The sequence below is a fragment of the Meleagris gallopavo genome, chromosome 1 (genome assembly GCF_000146605.3).
Source record: "Meleagris gallopavo isolate NT-WF06-2002-E0010 breed Aviagen turkey brand Nicholas breeding stock chromosome 1, Turkey_5.1, whole genome shotgun sequence".
Classification (NCBI taxonomy): domain Eukaryota; kingdom Metazoa; phylum Chordata; class Aves; order Galliformes; family Phasianidae; genus Meleagris; species Meleagris gallopavo.
In genome coordinates this window covers 166,572,733-166,595,311 of record NC_015011.2, presented here as the reverse complement: position 1 = coordinate 166,595,311, position 22,579 = coordinate 166,572,733, and the positions used below count along the sequence as shown (strand labels likewise).

Here is a 22,579-nt window from a genome sequence, read left to right as displayed (position 1 = left end):
GAATCACTACAGTTTCCCCACGCAGCAATTTCAGCACAGCCAGGCAGCTCACTGTCAGAACCTGGTTTTATTCTGCTTTAACCTTGGCCTTTGTCCTGCAGTTAAAGTCCTCGATGCTGTTAAAATGTATACAGGATTTGTACACGGTTGGCATGTTTCTGTTTTGTGACAATTTTTCACAAGCAGGATTTACTCTGTTCCAAACGACAGAAGCCACAACATGACGGACTCTGCATGTCATTTACCCACACATTTACACATGCAAGTCAGCAGTCTCTGAGCAACTTCCATCGCTTTTAAAACATTCAGATGAAGCCACAGTGGTTCAGCTGAGATCCAAAATGACCGTAGTCTCTCACCGCACCGGTGCTCCGATGGCAGCGGAGGAGAACACTAAAGCACAACGATTTAAAGCGTATTGGAAAAAGTGTAGCAACATCGATATTTGTTTCAAACAGTTCGACAGTAAACACCAAGAAAACCAGGCATACATGAAACCTTTTGTCATCAGTTGAAGATTTTCCTGTTTGCATAGTGAGTAGCTAGTTCTAGGGCTGTTCTGATGTGTTGCCGTGCTCTGAAGATAGAGGGAAGATAAAAGTTTGCGTCAGAATTGCACTGCGCATGGAGATGGCTCCAGTGCTGAGTTGGTGCACTGAGCAGTGCTCCAGGAAATGCCCCGCAGCTCTGTCATGGTGACATCCCGCACTGTCATGATTACATCCCAGACTGTCATGGTGACGTCCCAAACAGTCAGTGACATCCTACACTGTCACATCCCAACGGTCATGGTGACATCTGACATCAACGTGGTTACATCCCAGACCATCGTGGTGATACAGAAACAATCCTTGGTGGGCCCTGGTTTTCCTGTGGGATCGTTTCCAGTGGGATCCCTGTTAGGGATGCTGGGGGATGGGTTCTGTAGGGTCAGGAGATGGCGAGGAGCTGGGAGCCCTGTGGGGCCGCTGCCCCCGGAGCAGCACTGAAGGCTTCAGATTAATGTCGGCGATAGTCTTTAAGGCTTCTACCTCCTCTTTACTCTCATTGATACAATACAAAGAAGCACTTGTTCGAGCAATACTTCGTGACTACTGTGCACTGCATGTACAATAGCATTGGAAGAAAAATACTGACAATATAGAACATCATCATACAGTCATCTTGCATCATCCTTTCTTTTGGCACTTTTCCTTCGTTTCTCTCTTCTCACCGACTCCGAGCACGAACCGTTCTGTACATCTGATCCCATGCAGAGGGCTCCAAAGTGTCCGAGCTGCTTTGCAGAGTCAGGCAGCATCTTTGGCAGATTTGGTCGCCGGGTGATGGCATCCCACTCCTAGGGATGTGCAGGATGGTGGGACATGGTGGGGGAACAACCAGGAGCCAGTGCTGGCCTGTGGGCTTCCCCCGGTCCCCCAGAAGAGGTGACTGCAGGAAGGATGAGGGTCATGAGCTGCTTTCCAGGAGGTGCAAACCAATGGTTGGTTCCATCTCAGGGCCTCTGCAGATCCTGTGCTGCACCCAGTGCTCAGCAAGAGGTATTCCGCTTCTCCGATGTCATTGTTTGTGGCCACCACCTGCATTACAGCAGGGGAGGCCGAGGATTTCTGCTCTTGTCAGTGAAATGATATACCACTCCTTTTTGTGCAAGCTACAGACAACATTTGGAGGTCTCCTTCCATCCCAGCGCAGGTGGGGCTGGGTTTTAAGGGAGCCAGCTGCTGCCGAAGCCATATATTTAATACATAAATATTTATGTAACTCGTCTTTAAAAAAAAAAGATATTTAAGAAGACACTGGCCTGGTGCATTGGGCTCCATAATCGTTCTTAAGAGGGGAAAGAAAGGATACATTCAGTGTGGAAACCCCACGGAAATGTGAGTTTTGGTGTGCACATTTGCTTCAAGAGTGCTGAGAACCAGAAAAGAGAAAGGAGGAAACTGTTCAGGGTTCCAGGATTAACCACGAGCAAGAGGCAGCGACAAGATGTAAAATTAACAAGCAAATTTAACTCATGGGAGGAGAAAAAAAATCACTGTGAGTTTCCATCCTGAGCTTATTCTGTAGAAACCAGTGCAGAGGGCAAATTCAGGCTGTTGCTGCTGATCTCCACATCACTCTTCTAGGTCAAATTGGGGCTCCAATTGCTCAGTTTTCTCCCGATTCAATACATGACTTGAGTCCAAAGAGCTGTGAGGGAGCAGGGATGGTCCCAGAGATCAGGGAGCATCCAGTTGGTGTGTGAAGGAGATACGGATACAGATCTATATATTACGGAATCACTGCTATAAGCTTTCTCAAAACAAAAAGTGTCAATCTGTTGAAATATAGTATTTAAAATATATAAATTTTATCCATTAAAATATAAGTTTTCTTTAAAAAAAAGAAATCCAGTTCCATTAGGAAAAAGCGCCAGGGTCCTTGCAGTCACACAAGGACATGGAAGAGAAAAATAAAATCAGTTCCTTTTTTTCTTTTTGTTTTTAAAGAGGAAGACATTCAGCTGTTTTTTAGATAGGAGGAATTTGGGCAACGACAATTGTCTGGGATTGGTCACAGCGAGCTGTCCCATGCTTCAGGTCCATCCTGCAAAACTCGTCCCCTGGCACCGGTGTTCCCCCAAACGCACTGCAAAGCAGCACCCGTAGATGAAGCTGATTCTTCCTGAGCCCAGTTCCTCACAAGAACCCAAGGATCACTTTGGATGATAGGGAAGAGAGGGGAAAGGTAGGAAAGCCCCAAGTGTGGCTGTCACCAAAGGCACAACTCTACCCCACCAAGCCCAACAGCTCCCCCAGCCCCCGGCAGCCCCGTGCCCTTATACCTTAAAGAAGGTTCGTGCAGCACATTGCTCACCTGAGCTGTTAGTGGTTAAGCAGTGGGGAAGGTGGCTTGTACCCCCTGCACTCCATGGCAGGAGTACTGGGCTCCCATTCCATCCATTCTGCACTCACTGAGTGCTGGGAGAGGCCAGCCACGCTCCCTGCACTGCACCTGCCCAGAGCCCACAGTGCCTTCCCCCCTTCTTCCCAACATCAGGGCAGCATTTCCTTTTCTGGGCTTCAACATTTAGAAGGGAGGTGAGACCCTGGGAGAAAAGCTGCATTGTTCCTTGGGTCGCAGTGCCTGGAGGACGGCTCCCAGATGCTCTCTGCCCCATCATTAACATGAACGTACAAGTTCCTATAATGCTTTTCTATAAAAACCTGATTTTACAACTTTTTTTTCCCACTGCATTTGGCCTTCTACTTGTAGAAGACAACCTCTGATCTGCACTGCTGGTGCAGCCAGCGAGATACATTCATTGGTCAGCACTGCAGGTGGATCCCCTGATCCCTCCTGCAAATCCCAGGATGGGACCAGCCTGGTTTCCTCTGCAAGCAGAGCTCCGATTTCTTGTGGAACATGGACATGGCAATGAATGGATGAGGTCCACCATGGAACAGTTGAGGCTGGAAGGGACCTCTGAGTCCCACTCAGCAGGGAGCAGGGTGCCCAGGACCCAGGCTGCCTGTGCAACCAACCCTTCCAGCCAGAACAACCACCAGCTGCACTGCAGTGCATTCACAGGATGCCAGACCTCTCTCAGACCAATGGACCAGCCAGGCTGGAGGAACTTTTCCTCTTTTTTTTAAATCTGGAAGGACTCTGGCTTCTCTCTGAACTGGACCTCGAATGTCTTATCACCAAAATGAAAAACGACAGCGTGGGTTGAAGTATGACAAAAAATAGCTTTCCTATAAGATAATTTGATAAACCTCATCGTCCTCTAGAAAGGCAATATCGTCCACCAGTGCTACTTGGCACCCAGAGTGCTCTTCGACCGCAGCAGGTACCGATCCACCCTGACTTTCCGCCTATCCACTGTCCTGTTCTCGCTGTCGAAGATGCGCTGCAGGTGCAGGGCCAACCTCCTGTCCTCCTCCTCCTGCTGCAGCTTCTGCTCCACCTCCCGCACCAGGCGCTCCTCCAAGCCCGGCTCCCCTGCTGTGTGCCTCAGTCTTTTGACGGAGCCGTTGTGCTCCAAGTGCTTTGTTTTGCAGCGTCTCTTCCGTCCCCGTCGTAAGGCTGGCGGCTGTTCACTGATGATGTTCTCGACGGAGTTGCAGGTGTTGTTCTGCACGTTGATCAGCTCGCTGTTGTTCAGGCATTTCAGCTGCTTCTTCCCCGACAGGACCCCCAGAGTGCTGCTGTCTGGCACCCCCATCACCCTTCTGCTCAGCACTTTGGGGCCGAGATTAAGACAGGATTTGTCCGTGAACACGTTGGCTTTGACGTCAGGGGCTTCGGACACGCGTGCATGCAATGGGGCTGCGTTCAATCGCACCTCTGTTTCAGCACTGTTATCTGCTGTTAAGGCCTGGGAATCCCTGTTCCTCTCGCTCCCTCTCTTCATCTCGCTGATAGAAGGAAGGAAATCCAGCTCAGGGTGAGGGTCTCCTGTCGCATCTGGCAGCAGCTGATCATCCTGAATCTGGGAATGTTCCTTATGGGTGATGTCAGGAAGTGTAACGTCCTCCCCGGGTTCCGAAGCCAACGACGTAAGGGTTGCTTTAGAGAGAGTCTTTTTAATCTGGCGCTCCTGAAAGATCTGCTCCCATTTTTTCAGTATTCTGGGGCTGGCCTCGTAGGTGGTCGGTTTCTGCAGGCTCCGGCTGAGGTTCCTCGGAGTGGATTTTATGATGAGAGGGCTGAGGACACGGCCATCAGGAAGCCTCTTGGGAGGTGTGCACGGCGAGCAGACGATGGGCTTGAAGTGGTTGAGCTCTTCTGAGATGCTGTCATTGCTCTCGGGGCTGATGGATCGCTCTGGTCTGTGCAGGGCTGAGAGAGACGACGCGGGGTTGAGGAGTGGGCGCTTCTCCGCCGTCAGGTCCGGAGCAGAGAGGCAGCGGTTGTTCTGGGTGGAGGAGAGAACTCCCAGCAGAGGTGTTGATGCGCTGGTGATGGGTGGGACCTGCAAGGCAAGGTTTGGCTGCTCAACAAGCTTGTCACGGAGAAGGGAACGGGCAAATATGGGCAAGGAGAAGGAGAGAAATGTGGCATGGGGCTGCAGCTCAGCTCCTCCTCCATGCAGTCTGGTTACAGCACGTGTCACTGTCAACACTGGACATACAACACCGCCAACACAACACAGCACCATCACAGAATCACAAAATGGTTTGAGTTAGAAGGGGCCCATAAGGCTATCTGATCTTATTCCCTGCAGTGCACAGGGACACTCAAAGCTCCATCAGTGCTCAGAGTCCACCCCCTGACCCTGAGTGTCTCCATGAACAGGGCATCCACCACCTCTCTGGGTAACCTGTGCCAGTGCTTCACCACCCTTACCAAAATAAGAAGTTTTTCCTTTTGCCCAATCTAATATCTTGGTCTCAAATTTATTTTAGCGTTAGAAATGCTCTTTGGGCCACTGGGATAGGGCAAATGGCAACCCCTCTGTTGGCGAAACAATGCTGAGGAGCCCCAGCACTGTCCTGGCTGCAGGAAGCTGCTCTCCTCAAAGGTAATGATCACCAGAGGGCTCTTTGCTCTCTAGCAAGGCACAGGGGAGCAGGAATGAATACTTGGCCTGGGTTTAACACACTCCTCTACAAAAAGTTGTTTGTGTGCCAGAGGCAGATCAGTGGAACCTCTGTGAGCATTCCCCATGCACTGTGCCAGTGCAGGGACAATCTCTGGCAGACCTGAAGAGCAGCATTTCTTGTCATCTCCTAATGCTGTTCTATCTGGGATGTGCCAGAACCAACCCACACATAAATCTGACATAAAAGCTGCACATAGTCAAAGGTAAATGGTTCCTACTGGCTTGTTCTGGAGTCAAAATAGGTTTGTGGGACATCCCTGCAGCACAGCTTTTATTGGGCCAGGCCCATACACCACCTGCTTGAAAAAATGAATGGCCTGGGAGGGCAGCTCAGACACAGACCCTCACTTGAAGCTCAGTCCAGTTTAGATGGCAACTGGACCAAGCTTTTAACAAGAGACTCGAAGACCACAGTCCTTGCCCACTGAGACATAAGGCCTGGTGCACAGTGCAACAGATGTCATTAATTCCCTGGATCTGAGGGAAGCAAGACCAGGCCGACTCTTCCCATAGCAGAGAGCTCAGTGAAAGCACCAAAGAAAGTACGCTAGCATCAGGGGAGCAGTAAGTTTTGCTCTGTTTAAGCAACTCTGAATAACTCTGAACAACTTTTTAAGCACCTTTGAATTAAGAACAGGGGAGAAAGTGGGGGGAAGAGAGGATTTTCTTCTAAACTTTTATGATATTTAACTTCCTTTAACTGAAGCTGGGGCTTCAGCCTTGGAAAGAAAATGAATTACAAAACAAAGGAATGAAGAGAGCCCTTCCAATTTCCAGTTATCCCACAACACAAACAAACAGCTCGGTAAGCTGTCTGCTCTCCTGCCCTGTAATTTCGAACCTGGCAGGTTTTTATTGTGAGCTGCAAGGAGATGGCCCAGGGCAATAACACCACCACAAAACCAGTATCTGATAATAAGCAGATTGCTGGCACTGTATGACCTCAGATAAGGAGGTGACACATCAAACCCTTTCCTGCCGCACGCTGTTGGGAACAGGTGGTACCTTTGTTTTGTTGACTGGGGCTGATCTCTGCCTGCTCTTTGATCTCTCCTGGATAGTGTCATTGCAGCTCCGACTCCTTTCCACCTTGCAGGTTAGGTTCCTGTAAAGCAATTACATCAGATTGCTCTTTATCTTGGGAGCAACATGCTGAATATCCCCAGCAGAAAGGACACCTGAGACCTGGAGCTGCAGGGACCATGTCTGCAAACAGAGCCCCAAGCCCAGAGGTGGCTGTTTGATGGGAACAGCTGGCTGCTGTCCACCTGTATGCTGAGACCTCACGGTGTGCTGAATGAAGCCATCAACCAAAAGCAGTGTTGGGGTAGATGACCTCTGTAGGTCCCTTCCAACTAAACTGTTGTATATTATACAGAAATGTCATGGGTGATAGCGATAGTCTTGTGATGGGTTGACAGTTGGACTAGATGATCTTAGTAGTCTTTTCCAACCTTGATGATTTTCTGATTCTAAATAATCTTGCTAAGAGTTGGAATCAAGCCATGAGCCCTGCAGGGCTGTGGGTGCTGCCTGCATCACATCAGGGTGATGCCACAGCATTGAGCAGATGCTGCCCAGGGTTTTGGCCATGGAAATCTAGAGCTGAAGCAGCAGATGGAACAGCAGCTCTGCACCACAGCACCCGAGTCTTCCCTAGAGCACCAGTCTATGTGCAAGGGCTTTGTGCTAAATACCCTGCCACCTCTACCCCCTGCAGCTAATTGACATCAGAGTTAACGACAGCACTTCGGAAGCCGTGTGCTGCTGGTGTGAAATCACACCGCGTGACTTCACAGCGCCTCATGCAGCAGCTCTCACTGATAACTGTTTGGGGCAGATGCTGCCTCTTAGCATGTGTGCTGGAGATAGATCCATTCATTCGAATCTAACATAAGGAATTCTGTACTTCTGAGTTTTGTAACTTAAATCTACAGTGAGTGATTTTTCAGCTTCATGGGATGAACAGTAAATGCATTACCTCCCAGCATTTTACAGCAGGCAGGAGGTAATCAGACAGATGCTACATTTACCAATTCTTCAATTCCAGAATAGTGACTGGTTTTTTTGGACTGCAACAACTCTTTTAATTAAATTCAAAGCATTTCAGGAACATTTGGAACAACAGCAAGAAGAAGAAGACAGTTACATCTGTAATGCACATTAATCAGCCTCAATGGAGTCTCAGCATCTTACCCTGAAAGGAAAGCGAAGGAGTAGGCACTGGTCTTGGAAACAAATGCTGACCGATGTGTTTGTTTGCCTTGGAACGGTTCTTCATTTTCTGAATCCGAGAGACGTTCAGGAAACTGAAGTCAATCAAGGAAGAGTTAGCTGACATATACGACAAAAAGAATCACTTGGAAAGTAAAGGTCTTTCTTGCAAAGGTATTAATATTCCAAAAACCCCCGATGTGATGAGACCTCAAGGATATAAACTATGAACGCAACCTCCCAGCAGAAGCACATGCTCATGCAGTTCTCTTCACTGGAGGTGTAAGAGCTCCAGTCCCCAAAGAACAAATAATGCAAAAATAAGCACACAGCTCCTATGTACGGCTGTGACATGCCCAAGAAAGGTAATTTAAAGATCAAGCACTGGATGAGCAGTAATCCTACAAAAAAGGTACTACGGGACATGAGCCAGAGCCCAAATAACCCTCTACCTGTAATTCTTAAGAGCATTTCCTATGGAGTCTCACAACTGGAAGGAGAAATAGGGCCACACTGTAAGGGACTTGTGGAGACATGCTCCAGGAACGGCTGTGTGCCACCTCTGCACGTTCAGTGCAGCTGCACCTGCAGTTGTGAGCAAACTGGGTGGAAGAAGTGGAGACAAACCTCCAGAAAGACATTTGTGGTCATGATAAACCTTCTTAGAAGATAGGTCTCGTTAGTATGAATCTTTGTGTACTGTTAGCTCGTATCCTTCAGGGCTACAGAGAAATCAGCCCTGGAAAGCATGTAGAGTCAAAGGAAGAAACATCTTAAGAAACCTAACTCCTGCTCCAGGGTTGAATCTCAGCAGTATTTCACCTAGTTGGTGTCTCTGATGTGGACTGGAAAGTACAAGCTTACTTACACACTCTTGGTTCACTTTGAGCACGAGAGACTCATCTTTTTTCTGCTGTTCTTCCATTTTTCGTTTTCCTACTTCCACGTCATCTAGCATGAGCTTGTGAATCAGGTCCTCAGAAGCTTTTTCTTCTTGTACCTTTTCTTCTCTCAGCTGCAAACAACAACAAAAGAGCATAATTGAAATGCCATGAGTTCCACACCTGGTTGTCAATTGTGATTTTCCAAAAAAGTTTGGCCACAACATTTAATTTTGAGTCTCCATTTCCCTGCTCTGCTTTCCTCATAAGCAATCATGGGAAGACTGTTTTCTTTCTACATCTACACAAAGCAGGGATATCATTGCAAAACAACAAAGGCACTGTTAGATGCAATGTTTGACAATGAGTTCTCTGCCAAACTGGTTTCTAAACTAGAGAAAAAAACTTCTGTCTACTTGTGGATTATCACACTACAAATTAATAGGGCAGAGGAATGCATATACACAACAGTTTAATGCAAGCTACAACATTTCAGTCTTCAAATGGACTGCAACACTACACACACAACTTGTCAGGTATACAGAAAGCACCACCTGAATTCACCTTTGTGAGTTATGGCAATCCCCATGCCATGTAAACTTCTGCTGCTTCATGGACATGTTGGGATGGAGGAGACCCAGAGAGACCATCCATCCCTCTGATGGCCAACAGGAGTCCTGAAGTTGTAACTTGATTTTGAATTCTCACCCGTTTTTAGACAATTTCTCATTACTTTTAGCACTGGCAGCAATTCACAAAGACTATGAAGCAACACTGTTTTACTCACATGTGCTATACTACAGCACTTTATGAACCCAAATGAAGGCTGAATGAAGGTTGAACAAGGAATCCTACAGAACTGCATGGTAGCCCCAGCAGTGTCCTGCCTTGTTTCCCATCAGCTCTGCACTGAACCACGGTGCTGCTGTACCCCATAGACAGTGCTCCTTCCATTCACTGCCCCCTGCTTAGAATCACAGAGTATCTCAAGTTGGGAAGAACCAACCAACTCCCAGCTCCACCCAACCCCAAACCATGTGGCTGAGAGCAGCATCCCAGTGCTCCCTGAGATCTGGTAGCTTAGGGCTGCCCTCCTGGGAAAAGCACAACTCACTGCTCAATGGCTGCTTATAACCAGCTCAGATGGAACCCTTCATTTCCATCAGCCCCTCCTGGCCAGACTGTGCCTACACAGAGGCTTCAGCCCTCCTGAAGCAAAAGATTACCCTAATGTGGTCAGAGATGGATGGGCTGCGATGGGATGTGCTGTTCAGAGCCAATAAAGCCTTCCTCTCCTCCTTCACACTGTCTCTTAGAATCACAGAATCACTGGATTGGTTGGAGAAGACTTCCAAGATCCCCAAATCCAACCCCATCCCATCCCCACCATGCCCCTCAGTGCCACATCCACACGGTTTTGGAGCACCTCCAGGGATGGTGACTCCCCCACTTACCTGGGCAGCCTGTGCCAGAGCATCGATGCACTTTCAGAGAACAAATTTTCCCTACTATCCAACCTGACCCTCCTCTGGTGCAACCTGAGGCCATGACCTCTCATCCCATCACTGTGACCTGGGAGCAGAAGCAGACCCCACCTCACTACAACCTTCTTTCAGGCAGTTGTGGAGAGCAATGAGGTCTCTCCTGAGCCTCCTCTTCTCCAGACTGAACCAACCCCCCTATCTCTTCCTTTTGAACAAGGTGTGCAGCATGCACTTGGATCCATCCGGCCACGCTGCCCAGGGTAACACCACAAACCTCTCCTCCCTCATTTCTCAGCCCCTCATCTCTTCCTGAACTCAACACTTGTATATAAAGCCACGAAGAGCCCACCTAGGTGCCTCGATGGAACTTTCTTTCCACCCCACCTCTATAGGTTGTCCTCCTCGACAAGTCTGGCCTCTGGTTGTCAGTTCCAACCTTCTGCTCTGGAATTACAGTTCTGTTTCTGCCCCACAGCTCAGTGTGGGATCTCTTCATGGTTTCCCACCTTCCTGCTAGGACAGCAGCATCCTTCTGCCTTCCAGTGCCAATGGAAATAAAGGCACAAAGCTTTCCTGGGGTTCGCTGGTAGTTGCGCTGCAGCACAGTATGTGAAAAGAGTTGGTGGCACTGCAACAACAACTAGTTTTTCAAAAAATATGCTCTGTTTTTCTTCCCTTTCTCAAGGTTAAAAAAATAAGCACGGACATGTGAGTGAACCCATCTCAGAAGCGCGTTACACAAAAAGCAAAGTGTGATTTTCAGATGAGGAAGGATCCAAATTCTACTGAATGTGAACCTACAGGGATGAGGGAGGGAGGAGGAGGAGGAGAAGGCACAAAGCAGCAAAAAACCTCATCTGGGTGATGGTGGGTGTGTAGCAAATGGTTCCAAAGACAGATTTTGCTTCTGGTTTAGCGATGCTTGAAGACACATCTTTGAAATCCTGATCTATTAATAATCTGAAGCGAGAACATCATCTGACTGAGTGAGATTACTGCCATGTGACTGAGACATGGGTAGTACTCTGCTGCACATTTTGTGAGGTTTCTGCAGTGTTTTCGTGCTTTGAGAGGCCCCTCTGGAAGTATCTGAAACAAAAGGTCACACTGAGGCTCATCATAAAGATGACTTTTTGGGGCAACTGAAATCCCACCCAATACTTCCATCCCTTCCATATGAGTGGAAGGAGCTAGATGGGAATCTTGGCTTTTTTTCCAACTTACAAAATCATACCCAATTCCCAAATGTAAAGCCACAAGCTTACATAACAACATGTAGGAAGGAATATCTAAGAATTTTAGGCAAACCCATGGGACAGCAAGTTGAAGGTGCAAGCACAAACTGTGCTGGCATGCATCACCAGGAGGCAGTCGTTTCACAAAGGGGGGTAAAAAAACATGGCATAAAAAAGGAAAACAATTCTTGTCCTGCAGGTAGGAAGCAAGTGCTTGACTCTAAAAGCCAGGTCACCCAGTGCCAAGAAAATCACACCACAAGATGGTCCACTTCCGCTATGTTTTCCACTGCAGAATGATGGCTACTACTTTGGTTTTAACTGCATGACGAGAGAAGAAGGTCCAGAACTCAGCTTTGGAAAAACAGTTCATGGGAGATGCAAAAGCTGCTGGAAGGCTGAAGACAACAAAGGTTGTCCTCATGTCACCACCAGGTGACACCGTGTGCCTCCAGACAGAGGAAGAGCTAGTTACACACCAGCTTTGGTCTCCAAATTTGAGCCCTCTGCATTCTGAAGTTTCCCCTGAAAATCACGGGCACCATGTGTGACTCTTTCGTCCAAGAGTTAAAAGAGCCAAGTGTTAAGATTTTGCCTGTTGCAAGGGAAAAGCTGGAATTTCTGCTGTGATGGCACAGAAACCCCTCTCCCATCTCTCTGTGAGCAAAAAGGGGAAGCCAACAGCCAAACATCCTCAAAACGCCAGAGGAACGTTCAAGTATCTCCTTTACACAGATGGGGAAGTGAGAGGTGCTGGTGCATGTTTGTGTGGCATCTCCTCACTGAAGTCAAGCAGCAGATGCAGAGATTTCTGCAGCCTGCCGCAAGCTGACTGTGACTCAGACTGCTGATCTGAACTCGGTATGTCGCATGTGAAGTTAGTCGTCGTGTGATCAGAATTGGGAAATGGTGACAAAGTACCCACTAGTCAGGAAGTCTGTCCTGCAGAGACGCTGTACAGGAGCTACATGGGAGAGAAGATGGTTTAATCCCTGCAGGAATCATAGAATAAAATCATAGAATAGAATAACAGAACCATTAAGGGTGGAGAGGACCTCCAAGATCCTCAAGTCCAATCCCAGCCCATCCCCACCATGCCCACTGACCGTGTCCCTCAGTGCCACATCTGCCCTTTATCTGAACACCTGCAGGGATGGTGACACCACCACCTCCCTGGGCAGCCTGTGCCAACATATTACCACTCTTTTGGAGAAGAAATTTTCCCCAGTATCCAACCTGAACTTCTCCTGATGCAACCTGGGGCCATTACCTGCAGATCTGGACCAGGCTGGAGGGACCCGAAGAGCATCGTCCCAGTTCAGCACAGCAAGCTTACACGCACCTGGAGGCACAAAAGCCCCCTCTGATCATACCAAGAACTTCCCCACAAGGAGAAATTAGCAGTTCTGCCTCAGAAACCAGGAAAACCTGCAGGATCGATGAGCTGGCTCCCAAATCATGGTGGGAATTCTCTCAGTCAGTTACCAGGATATTCATAATACCCTGCCAAGGTCTGCTGCTAATACCTACATGAAAAGCTTGCTTTTTTCTTTAAGTAGAACAGACTCGTCCTCCAGGTTCCAGCAAAAATAAATTCAATTGCCAAATACAGTGATGCACGTTTAAGTTAATTAATAAACCAGACTTTTGTTTCTAAGTGCTTAGTCTTGCACTGCTGCCTAACCCAACAACTCTTCAACAAAGCATCCCAGTGTCGCCAGAAGAGCCACAGCACCCAACACACAGCACACAGTCTACCCAGCACAAGTAGGCTGGACCAAAAAAGTTTCCATTCCTTACCATCAATTAACCAAAGGTTGCAATCAAAGTGATCCTAATGAGGTTGCACTACTAATTGCACACACGGAGAAGAAGGAGAGAAAGCCCTTCCCCTTTTCAAAATCCCACCTAATTCATGTGTGATTTTAATACAGGCATTCCCTGAGTAGCTGTTTACCTGAAATACCACCTAAGCTGTACTTTCCTGCTTAGTCAGTGTACGAGGTTATCTTTCCAGCTCTATGTTATCGAGACCTTCAAACAAAAGCCCAAAGAAAATGTAATCAGTGACAAATCTGCTCCTTCTCCCCAGCAGGAAACCGAACAGTGGGGAACATCCCAAAGCAGGACGCATCATGGTGCTGCTCCAGCAGTACCGTGCAGGAGTCCAGGAACACAGTGGGAGCACAGTTATGGGATTAAAGCAATTGGGACTGGAAACGATTAGATGCTCAGCTACAGCAGTCCTTGCTTTTGCCATAGTGTTTCTTGTTTCAAATTTCTGTACATGATAAGCCATTGGAGGCATTTCATAGAATCACAGAATCATGGAATCATGGCATAGTTGGGTTGGAAGGGGACCTTAGAGCCCCTTTCAGCTTCACTTTTACTCTGAGCTGGTTGACCCCATCAGCTCAGGCTGCCCAGGGCCCCATTCATGGCCTTGGGCACCTCCAGAATGGGGCCCCCACAGCTCTGTGCAGCCCATGCCAGAGAATTTCAGTGACTTAGGTTCAAACAATCCCTTTTTTTAAACGTACAAAACGCAAAATTCTCTACAGAATTGCCTCCAGGGATACAGATGCTCTCACAAACCCTTCATAACAGAGGTCCACCAAGGACGGTCCATCTCCAGGCTCTGGAAGGCAGCCCAGGGCAGCAGGAGCTGGCTTCTGCACGCCTGGCTGCTGCCAACACCTCCCTGAGCTGGCTGAGCAGCAAAAAGGGAATAAATGACCTTTGTTACAGAGCAGGGACGAAAAGCCCTTCGAGCCTCCTTACAGGTAGGATGGCATTCCTGCTGGAAATCCACGTGATTCTGGAAGAAAAACTGCAGTTACACTGAGTACTCTACCTTCCTTAGCTGGCTTTCATATTCTTCTCGAAGTTCCCCCGGTTTGCTTAACTTGATGGGTGCTCTGAATATAAAATCTGAAAAAAGAAGAGAGAAAGGAAGCACATTTAATGCAGAGTGTTGGGCTGCCCATCTTCGCTCCTCCTCTGCCCCACTGCCCACAAAAGGTTTTTGCAAACGGTGCTGGTAAAGTGGGCAGCACGCAGCGAGCGTGTCTGCAATGCAGCTGGTGTTGGCTTTTCCCAGCACAACTATACCCACATTGCTGGTTTAGGGAGTGTTTTCCGTCCCAAAACACCACCAGTATGTTGGCCCCAAGAGATGATTTCCAATGTGGAAGTGAGCAGATGGCTGGCACCTTTACTCTGCTGCAATTTGCCTGTTTTGCCACCAAATACCTTGGTGTGTGTTTGCCTGTCAGCTTGTGCCTGTGGGCACAGCCCAGGACCTTGATACAGCCCCAAGCTGATGGCTGATTGCATCTTTTTGGCTTTTAAATTCACCAACAAAACCCCCATAGCTGAACTCCCAGTGATGAAGCGACGCAGTGGGAACACAGCCAGTGCCCACGTGTACCAAACCACATGGAACTGCTGCAAGGTTTGCTTGCTTCGAAAGGGAACAAACCTCTTGCGGTGGAGTACAGACTAACAGTCTGCTTTGTCTTTGAAACAGCTTCCATTCCCTCTTGCAAGAGCTCACGCCATAAAGGAAAGTGCCACGCTGGTGCCACCATGTGCGATGACGGCTCTGTGCCCACACGAGAAGGCGGCCACCAGTCGTGCTGATCACATCCTTGAGCTCCCTGTGCACGTCATCAGGTTGAATTTCCATCTGCAGTGTGCCTGCAGCAACCACCACCTCCTGCTGGGTGCTTTAGGTTGGCTTCAGATCTTATCCTCCCTGCTAAAAAGGTGTTTCCTCCCTCCAGAGTCATAAAAGCGTGTGGGTTAACCCAGGGGAGACGAGCGAGCCGTAGCAATAGTTCCATCACTTGCTTCAGTTCAGCAAGCCAGAAGAGATCCTAAATGATGAGACGCTTATGAAGTTCTGCTGGTTTAGATAACGCATCCAGGTGGGGGCAATTCCAGGTCCAGCATCACTATGCATAACTGGTTTCTCTCATAGAGACATAAAAAACCCACAGAGAGCCCATATTCCTAACTCTTGTTTTTAGAAATGCAGAAAGAATGCCCCATTATCAGTGGGGCATGCTGAGCGCATCTCTGCTCCCCTGGACCTTCAATCCTACATCCTCCTTGTCCCCAGAAATACCCACAGTGTGTTCCACACCTCTGCTTCATCACATCCTAATTTTGGGTGCCACCATTAATCCCAGCTGGAGGTGCTGGCTCGATGCTGCCCTACGTGCTGCCAAGCAGAACGATGGCAATGTGTGAGACTCAAGCAAATGCCTCTTGTTTGGTTTGGCAACAGAATTCCTGCCTGGTTCTTCTCCTGAGGGAGCTGCAGAGGAACAGGGATGGCCTCTGAGTGAAGGGCTGCAGGAAAAGGCTGGCACAGGGATGTGGGCTTTGCTTTGAGGATGTTATTCACACCAAAACCACAAGTCAACATCAGCATCTGCTCCTCCATGCTTGCAGACAGGGCTTCCATCCTGTTGTGCTCAATCACAAAAATACAATGGGTTCTTGCACCATGTGACAGGACAACACACTTTCTATTTTCTAATCTTCCCGATTTTAGCCCTCCAAAGTTGGCACTGCAGCCAGGCACTGCTCATCTGCACTCCTGAGCAGCACTTGGAGAATATTCCATGCAGATGGAATATAAAGATGCTAAAACAGTCAGCTCAGTGCAGAAAGCCTTCGGTTCCTTGTCCTGCGGCCAAAGCTCCTGTCTAGGTGACCTTTAGATGTCCCTTCCAACTCATCTGCTTCTACAATTCTGTGATTCCATGGGCTCTGCTGCTTGCACAGATGCTCACAGGAATGTCTGCCACCTCCTTTTTCCCTTTGCTCCTAGCAGAGACAATCAGAATCTTGAGATTTTTCACAGCTTTTTGTTCCCACTTCCAGCAGTCGGTGTTCTGCTTTGTGGAATGAGATCTTGATGCTTTTGAAACACAGAGCAAGTTTTCTGGCCGTGAATGCAGAGAGGTTTGGAAACAGGTTTCTGATGGGAATAATTAACTCACTCAAAGTGGTTTATTAAGTAATTATGCAAAGATAAGTCAGTGGAACGCTTCATATATATCATAAACAGCTTTATGAGGACACAGAAAGGAATATTTAGGGAAGACTTCCCTCTCTTTCCTGTCCCGACCACTGTATATGAACAACTCGTGTTAATTCAATCTCACCTCCATCTCTGGTGAGATAATTAGGGGGCAAGGGGTAAACAAGTAATGATAGGAGGACATCTCCCAAGGTTGAGTGGTATTTTTCCACCTGCTGTAGACGTGGAGATATCCACTCTTTTTCTTTATTGAGAAAATTAAGGGACTGGCAGCATTAGGGGGGATGTGTGTACTTCAGAGCAGCCTTCATACACGTACTATGCTATTGCTGACAACATCTCACTCTGCACAGAAATGTATAAAGAAACAAAACAGGAAAACGAGAGGTCAGGAATCCAGCATGGTGCAAAGAACTTAAATACTGGCTTCACACCTCTGTGGATAAAGAAGAGCAGGCTGGGAGGCAGGCATGTCACACGAGGTTTCCTCGAGTGGCTTTTCCCAGCTTGGCTTCCAGCTTCTGTGATAGCTGGGTATAGGATAATCTTGATCCCAGCATACAAGTAACAAAAAGGCTTTGCCTTTTCCGTTCAGAATCACACAAAACCCCATACCAAGCTAGTCTGGGTATAACCATTACTCAGAAGGATGATGCACCATCCGCTGAAAAAGTGTTTTTCAAGAGATAATGACCAAGTGCCGTGCCAGGACAGCCTCCCACACAGTCTCTAGGACTGGTTTAGGGCTGGCCCTAAGAATTCTCTTCATTACTGATTTCAATGGTAGATCAGAAAGAATTTAAGTATCATGGATGACTGCAGCACAGGAGAAGAGTGAGGCTCAAAGCACTGCCCCTGAAGGCACAGCCTTGCCATAATCATGCACATTCTCACCTTTATCATAGAGTAATAGAACGGCCTGGGTTGCAAAGGAGCACAGTGCTCACCCAGCTCCAACCCCCTGCTGTGTGCAGGTCACCAACCAGCAGCCCAGGCTGCCCAGAGCCACATCCAGCCTGGCCTTGAATGCCTTCAGGGATGGGGCATCCACAGCCTCCTTGGGCAACCTCTTCACACGTCCTTTGTTGGACAGCCTTAAATTTAACACGTGCCATCAAGCTGCCATGCTTCACCCATGCTGGAAGAAAGAAATGTGCTGCATTGAGTGGATGTGGAATCACATCACTGCTGTTCACACAGTGTGGAAAGACTTTATCGTGACTGCACTGTGCTCTTGGGGAAAAATAAAGCTGGAGACAGGCTGCAGAAATGACAGGAAATGAAGGAACCACCAGGAAATGCTCAAGACTGGTCTAGGTCGGCAGGCTGAAAGGGAAACCACGGCCAAAACACTCAGAGGAAGGATGAGGAAGTCATGCTCCAGGCCTGGCAATTAAAAACACCCTCTTATAAAAGGAGTGGTTATTAATTGCTCTGCAGAGCTACTGGGCAGAAGAGGAACAAAGGCAACCAACTGATTTTACAACAAGGGAGGTTTTGATTAGATAGCAGGCAAAGTTTTCCACGCGGTCAGATCCTTAAACAAAGGTGGCCATGGAACCCCTTATGGAGGTGTTTGCACTGATGACTCACGTGTCTATAAGGAGTGACTGAGGCACATCCATCCCACTTTGGTAGAAAGCATCAGGCTTCCCACGGCCCTTCCAGAAACACCTGCTGCTCTCTTGCAGAAGTCTTCTCTGCCCCTTGACCACCTTATTGTCACTCTTAATCAAGGTCTTTCCCCAAAAATTGAATTTCTGCTTCTCTGCTCACTTCTCCTTCGGTTCTCCAAGTTCCTGCAGGATATCTGTAATGTCTGATGGTAACATCAGGAGTGAGAAGCAGAAATTGACACATGTGGGTGAAGCTGGTCTTGCGCTGTCTGAGATGACAAAGCTGAGTTCTCACCTGCTTTTCCTTCCACAAGATTCTTTCTTTCTCGATGCCAGGTAGACTGCTGTCCTTGGAGAACACTGAGCATCCTTATTTTGTTGCAGCCTGGCCTGAGCAGCTCACCAGGAGCATGGTACACGCGTCTCTGTTCATCTCGTCTGGCTGAATCTTCCAACACCCACTGTCTCCACGTCCTGCCCTGCTCCCAGCCTCCCATCTGCTGCACCTATCTGTTTCCAAGGCTTTCAACAGACAACTGTTTGGCTACGAGAAATCTCACTCAGCCAAGTACTACAAGCATTACCCTGTATCGCTGCATCTTCAGTTCAAAATTTGCTCTTACAGCAGCATCCACAGCTGCGTTTCCAGATGCAACTCATCACCAGAGATGCCCACGGAGCAGGGAGATGGGCCACAGGAACCCACAGGCCAACCCAGGTCCTTCTAGTGGGGCAGCTGGAGGCCACCAGATGGCACAGGGGCTCTAAGGGCAGACAGATCACCTTCGCCCCGCTCACCTCCAGCCAGTTCTGTTGGGCAGGTGTCACAACAAGGACTTTGTCTTCATACTTGTTTGTACAGCACATAACCCCTGATCCCAGCTGCGGCCTCCACAAGTCCACCGTTATGCAGGAATCCCAGTGAAGGATACAAAACAAGACTGGAAATCAGAAGCAGTCAGCCAGTTTAAGCTGGAATAATTCAGCTATGTCAAGAGGCAGCATCTTTCATAGGCTTGTAATAATTTTAAAAAATATTAAAAAGTAGTTTCCTAAATTAGTTCTGTGGATTTCAAGTGATACAGTTAAGCATATCAGCTTCTTGCATGTTTGATAACAGAATGGTGAAGCTGGAAGCACCTCTGGTCCCTCTGCCACCCAGAGCAGGATGCCCAGCCCCACACCAGGTGCCTTTCGAGATCACCAAGGAGAAGACCTCAGCCCATCTCTGGTCCCTGTGCCAGTGCTTGGTTACAGGACAGTAAAAAAAAAGTGTATTCTTATGTGGAATAGAACTTCTTGTGGTTTAATTCATGCCTGCCACCAGGCACCATGAACTGGCTGCACTGCCCTTACTGCCTACTGTGCACAGCTGGAGGTCCTCCTGAACCTTCACCAGAACCAACAGAGATGCTGCAATGAAAACAGCAAAAACAGCAAAGTGACACGACGTGCAACCAGAAAGGCCCCTACAAGCACACCAGCAGCAAAAGGCAGGCTAAAGAAAACATCATTCTGCTGCTTGGAGGGCATGGTGCTGATGCCAAAGGATGTGGAAAAATGCTGAGATGCTCAATGCCTCCTTGCCTCAGTCTACGTGGAATAGCCCCAGGAGCCCCAGGTCCTGGGAAAGCCTGGAGCAAGAAGACTCACCCACGCTGGAGCAGCAATCATATTAGGAAATTTAAACCAACTGGAGGCACATAAGTCCATGGGACCTGATGGGTAGCACTTGTGTGCTGAGATTTGACTAATGTCTTTGCAAGGCCGCTCTCAATTGTCTTTGAAAGGCCATGGTGACAAGGAGAGATTCTTGGAGCTCTGAAGAAAGCCAATGTCACTACTCTGACATTCCGTCTTGACAATGAGATGGAATGACCAGCTGGTCAGCCTCGTGGTATCAGAAAGGTGGTGGAGCAAATGATTCTGGAAAGCATTTCCAGGAACATGATGGACAAAAAAGTGACAGGGAGCAGTCAGCAGGGATTTACAAAGAAGGCAGGCTTAAATGATGGGGCAGTCTTCTGTGATGAGGTGACCACCTTGGTGGATGGGGACAAAAGAGGATGTTGCTTGCCTTGACCATGAAGGGCCATGAAGAACATAGAAATATAAAACAACCCAAGTTGGAAGGGACCCAGAGGGGTCACTGACCCCAAGCCCTGGCCATACACAGCACTCCTACACTCCAACCATATGCTGAAAGGTGTCCCAGTGCTCCCTGAGCTCCAGCAGCTCAGAGCTGTGCCCGCTGCCCTGGTAGCTGTGCCATGCACACAGTTTTCTGGAGCAGAACCTTTTCCTCACCCCCACCTGACCTCCCATGATGCAGCTACATGCTGTTCCCTTGGGAACCAAGATGAAACGAGCACAAACTGGAACAAGACAAGTTCCACTGAATGAATCAGAGTGGTTAAGCGTTGGCACAAGTTGCCTGGAAAGGCTGCAAAGTCTCCATCCTTGGAGAGGGTCAAAACCCACCTGGACACGGTCCTGGCAGCCTTCTTCTGGTGGCCCTACTTGAGCAGAAGGACCCAGGGGCGTGTGCCAACCCCAGCTAGTCTGTGACTACGATAAACCTGTCTGTAGTCGAAGTAAGGTGCATCCCCTGCTCTCTTTGCTTCTAGGAGGTCGCCATTTGTAATCTTCAATTTCCACACTATTAGCATGACTCACGGAACAAGCAGTCAATTAGCTTTACAGCTTTCAGTCTGATGCAGCCACCTGGTGCTGCTTCAGGACAGGCCTGATCTTACCAGGAACACCATTCCAGACGAGAGCTCATTTTAGCTCACCTCATTAACCGTTAATTGAACCACTCCACAGCCTTCAGCACAACCATACGTCGGCAATTCCACGCAGATCACAGCAGTTTGTCCAGCACTTGGGTAACGCCACAGGCACATCCTTGTTCGGGTGCACTCTCCATGTTTCTCCATGCTAAGATTCCCTGCTGTTCCCTCCAGTACATTTCAGAGTTTTAGGAGGTTCAGAAAGAAAATGACTACCGATGTGACTGCTGCAAAACACACGCATCTCGGGTAATGCCAGACAAGCAGAGACTTGAAATTAATTTGTTTTTAAATGTAAGTGTTCCTGCAGCGTGGCTGGATATTCCCATGCAGGCCAGGCCAGGGCAAGCACGGTCTTGGTGGGAGGTTTTGGGGAGGAGCGTGGCTCGGCGGCGGTCCGTCCTCCAGCTGCTTGGCATAGCTTGCTGCCAGACAGCCCTTCTATTCATCACATCCAGCAAATCCTTCCGAATTCGCTTCCAGTGGAGGTTAGTGGGGTGAGTTCAAACCACCAATTTAAGCCGTTTATGCTCATCCTGCCAATTTCTCCCGCGGCGAATGAGAGGGTGCTGACACATGCATGAGGTGGGAGCCCAGAGGTGAGGACTGGCTGGGGCAGAGCTCAGCTGGTTTGTGGTGTCCATCTGGAGCTCAACGCGGAGCTCCCAGTGGCGGAGAAGTGCTTGTGGTGATGCAGATGATCTGTGCCAACAGTGCTGCATCGTCCCCCGGAGCGTCACGCTGTGCTGTCAGTGCAGACAGCCCGCTCTCCATACAGGGAGGAAATGCCTTAAAAAAAAAAAGCCCTCGGAAATGATGGACTTTCTGTCAACAAAGATTGGAACGTCCCTCAACACAAGAGCTTTCCTCTTGCGATGCAGCAGGAACTCACCCGGTGTTTACAACCCCTGCAGGTTTCCTCTGTAACCATTAACTATTTGGGCAATGCTATTACAAAATAACTGGCTGCTGGCCAGTGGATGATCCAAACCGGTGCCACCTTGGCCATGTGACACTGTTCCAGTTGGGACTGCCCAGTTCCTTCTGGTGCCAACAGTGAGGGAAAGGAATGGGTCCTCCTGTCACTGGCAGTGCCCTGGAGAAGGAGATGGGGTGTTCTCCCATCACCAGTGCCTTTCTGGAGAAAGAAATCAGTCCTCCTATCTCTGCTGTTGCCTTGGGGAAGGGGATGGGTCCTCCTGTCTCCCATGTACTGGAGAAAGTCCTCCTGTCTCCAATGTCTTTGTGGGGAATGGGAAGGGTCCGCTTGTCGCTGGCACCTTCCCAGGGAAGGGGATGGGTCCTTCTGCCACCAGTGCTGCCCTGGGGAAGCGGATGGGTTCTCCCACCTCTGGTGCCATCCTGGACAAGGGGATGGGTCCCACTATCACCATGTTCATCCCAAAGAAGGTGACAGGTCCTACAGTTTCCTACATTGCCTCAGGGAAGCATACAGGTCCCATCATCACCACTGCTTCCCCAGGGAAGGGGTCAGCAGTCTGAAAGCTCTCATCCCAGGCCACGAACAGAGCTAACTCCAGAAATCAGGGGGCTTGCCCGTTCCCCACATCCTCTGCCTGCAGGGGACTGACCACAGTCCCTCCACACAGCACACAGCTGAGCCCCTACAACTCATCACACGTCCCACCACCCAGCCGAGCCTCCGCGCACCGCCCCCTCCCTCAGAGCCCCGCCTCCTCACACACAAGCCCCG

At 48.9% G+C, this 22,579-nt stretch overlaps 1 protein-coding gene across 3 annotated transcripts; it reads right to left on the bottom strand.

Moving 5' to 3' along the window:
• Nucleotides 1-48: 48 nt before the first annotated feature.
• Nucleotides 49-22,537, bottom strand: RNF169 (ring finger protein 169). Of its 3 annotated transcripts, none has more exons than XM_019612169.2 (6): nt 20,555-22,537; nt 14,259-14,335; nt 8,673-8,819; nt 7,787-7,899; nt 6,596-6,695; nt 49-4,960 (listed from the first exon to the last, which is right to left on the bottom strand). In XM_019612169.2, the coding sequence occupies exons 3-6, from the start codon at nt 8,760-8,762 to the stop codon at nt 3,800-3,802; spliced, it is 1,464 nt and encodes a 487-aa protein (XP_019467714.1). In that variant the 5' UTR covers nt 8,763-8,819; nt 14,259-14,335; nt 20,555-22,537; the 3' UTR covers nt 49-3,799. The 3 variants fall into 3 exon arrangements, with proteins under 3 accessions (XP_019467714.1, XP_010727189.1, XP_010727188.1); XM_010728887.3 differs by having other exon boundaries at nt 20,869-22,537; XM_010728886.3 differs by lacking the exon at nt 20,555-22,537 and adding an exon at nt 14,886-17,423.
• Nucleotides 22,538-22,579: the final 42 nt, after the last annotated feature.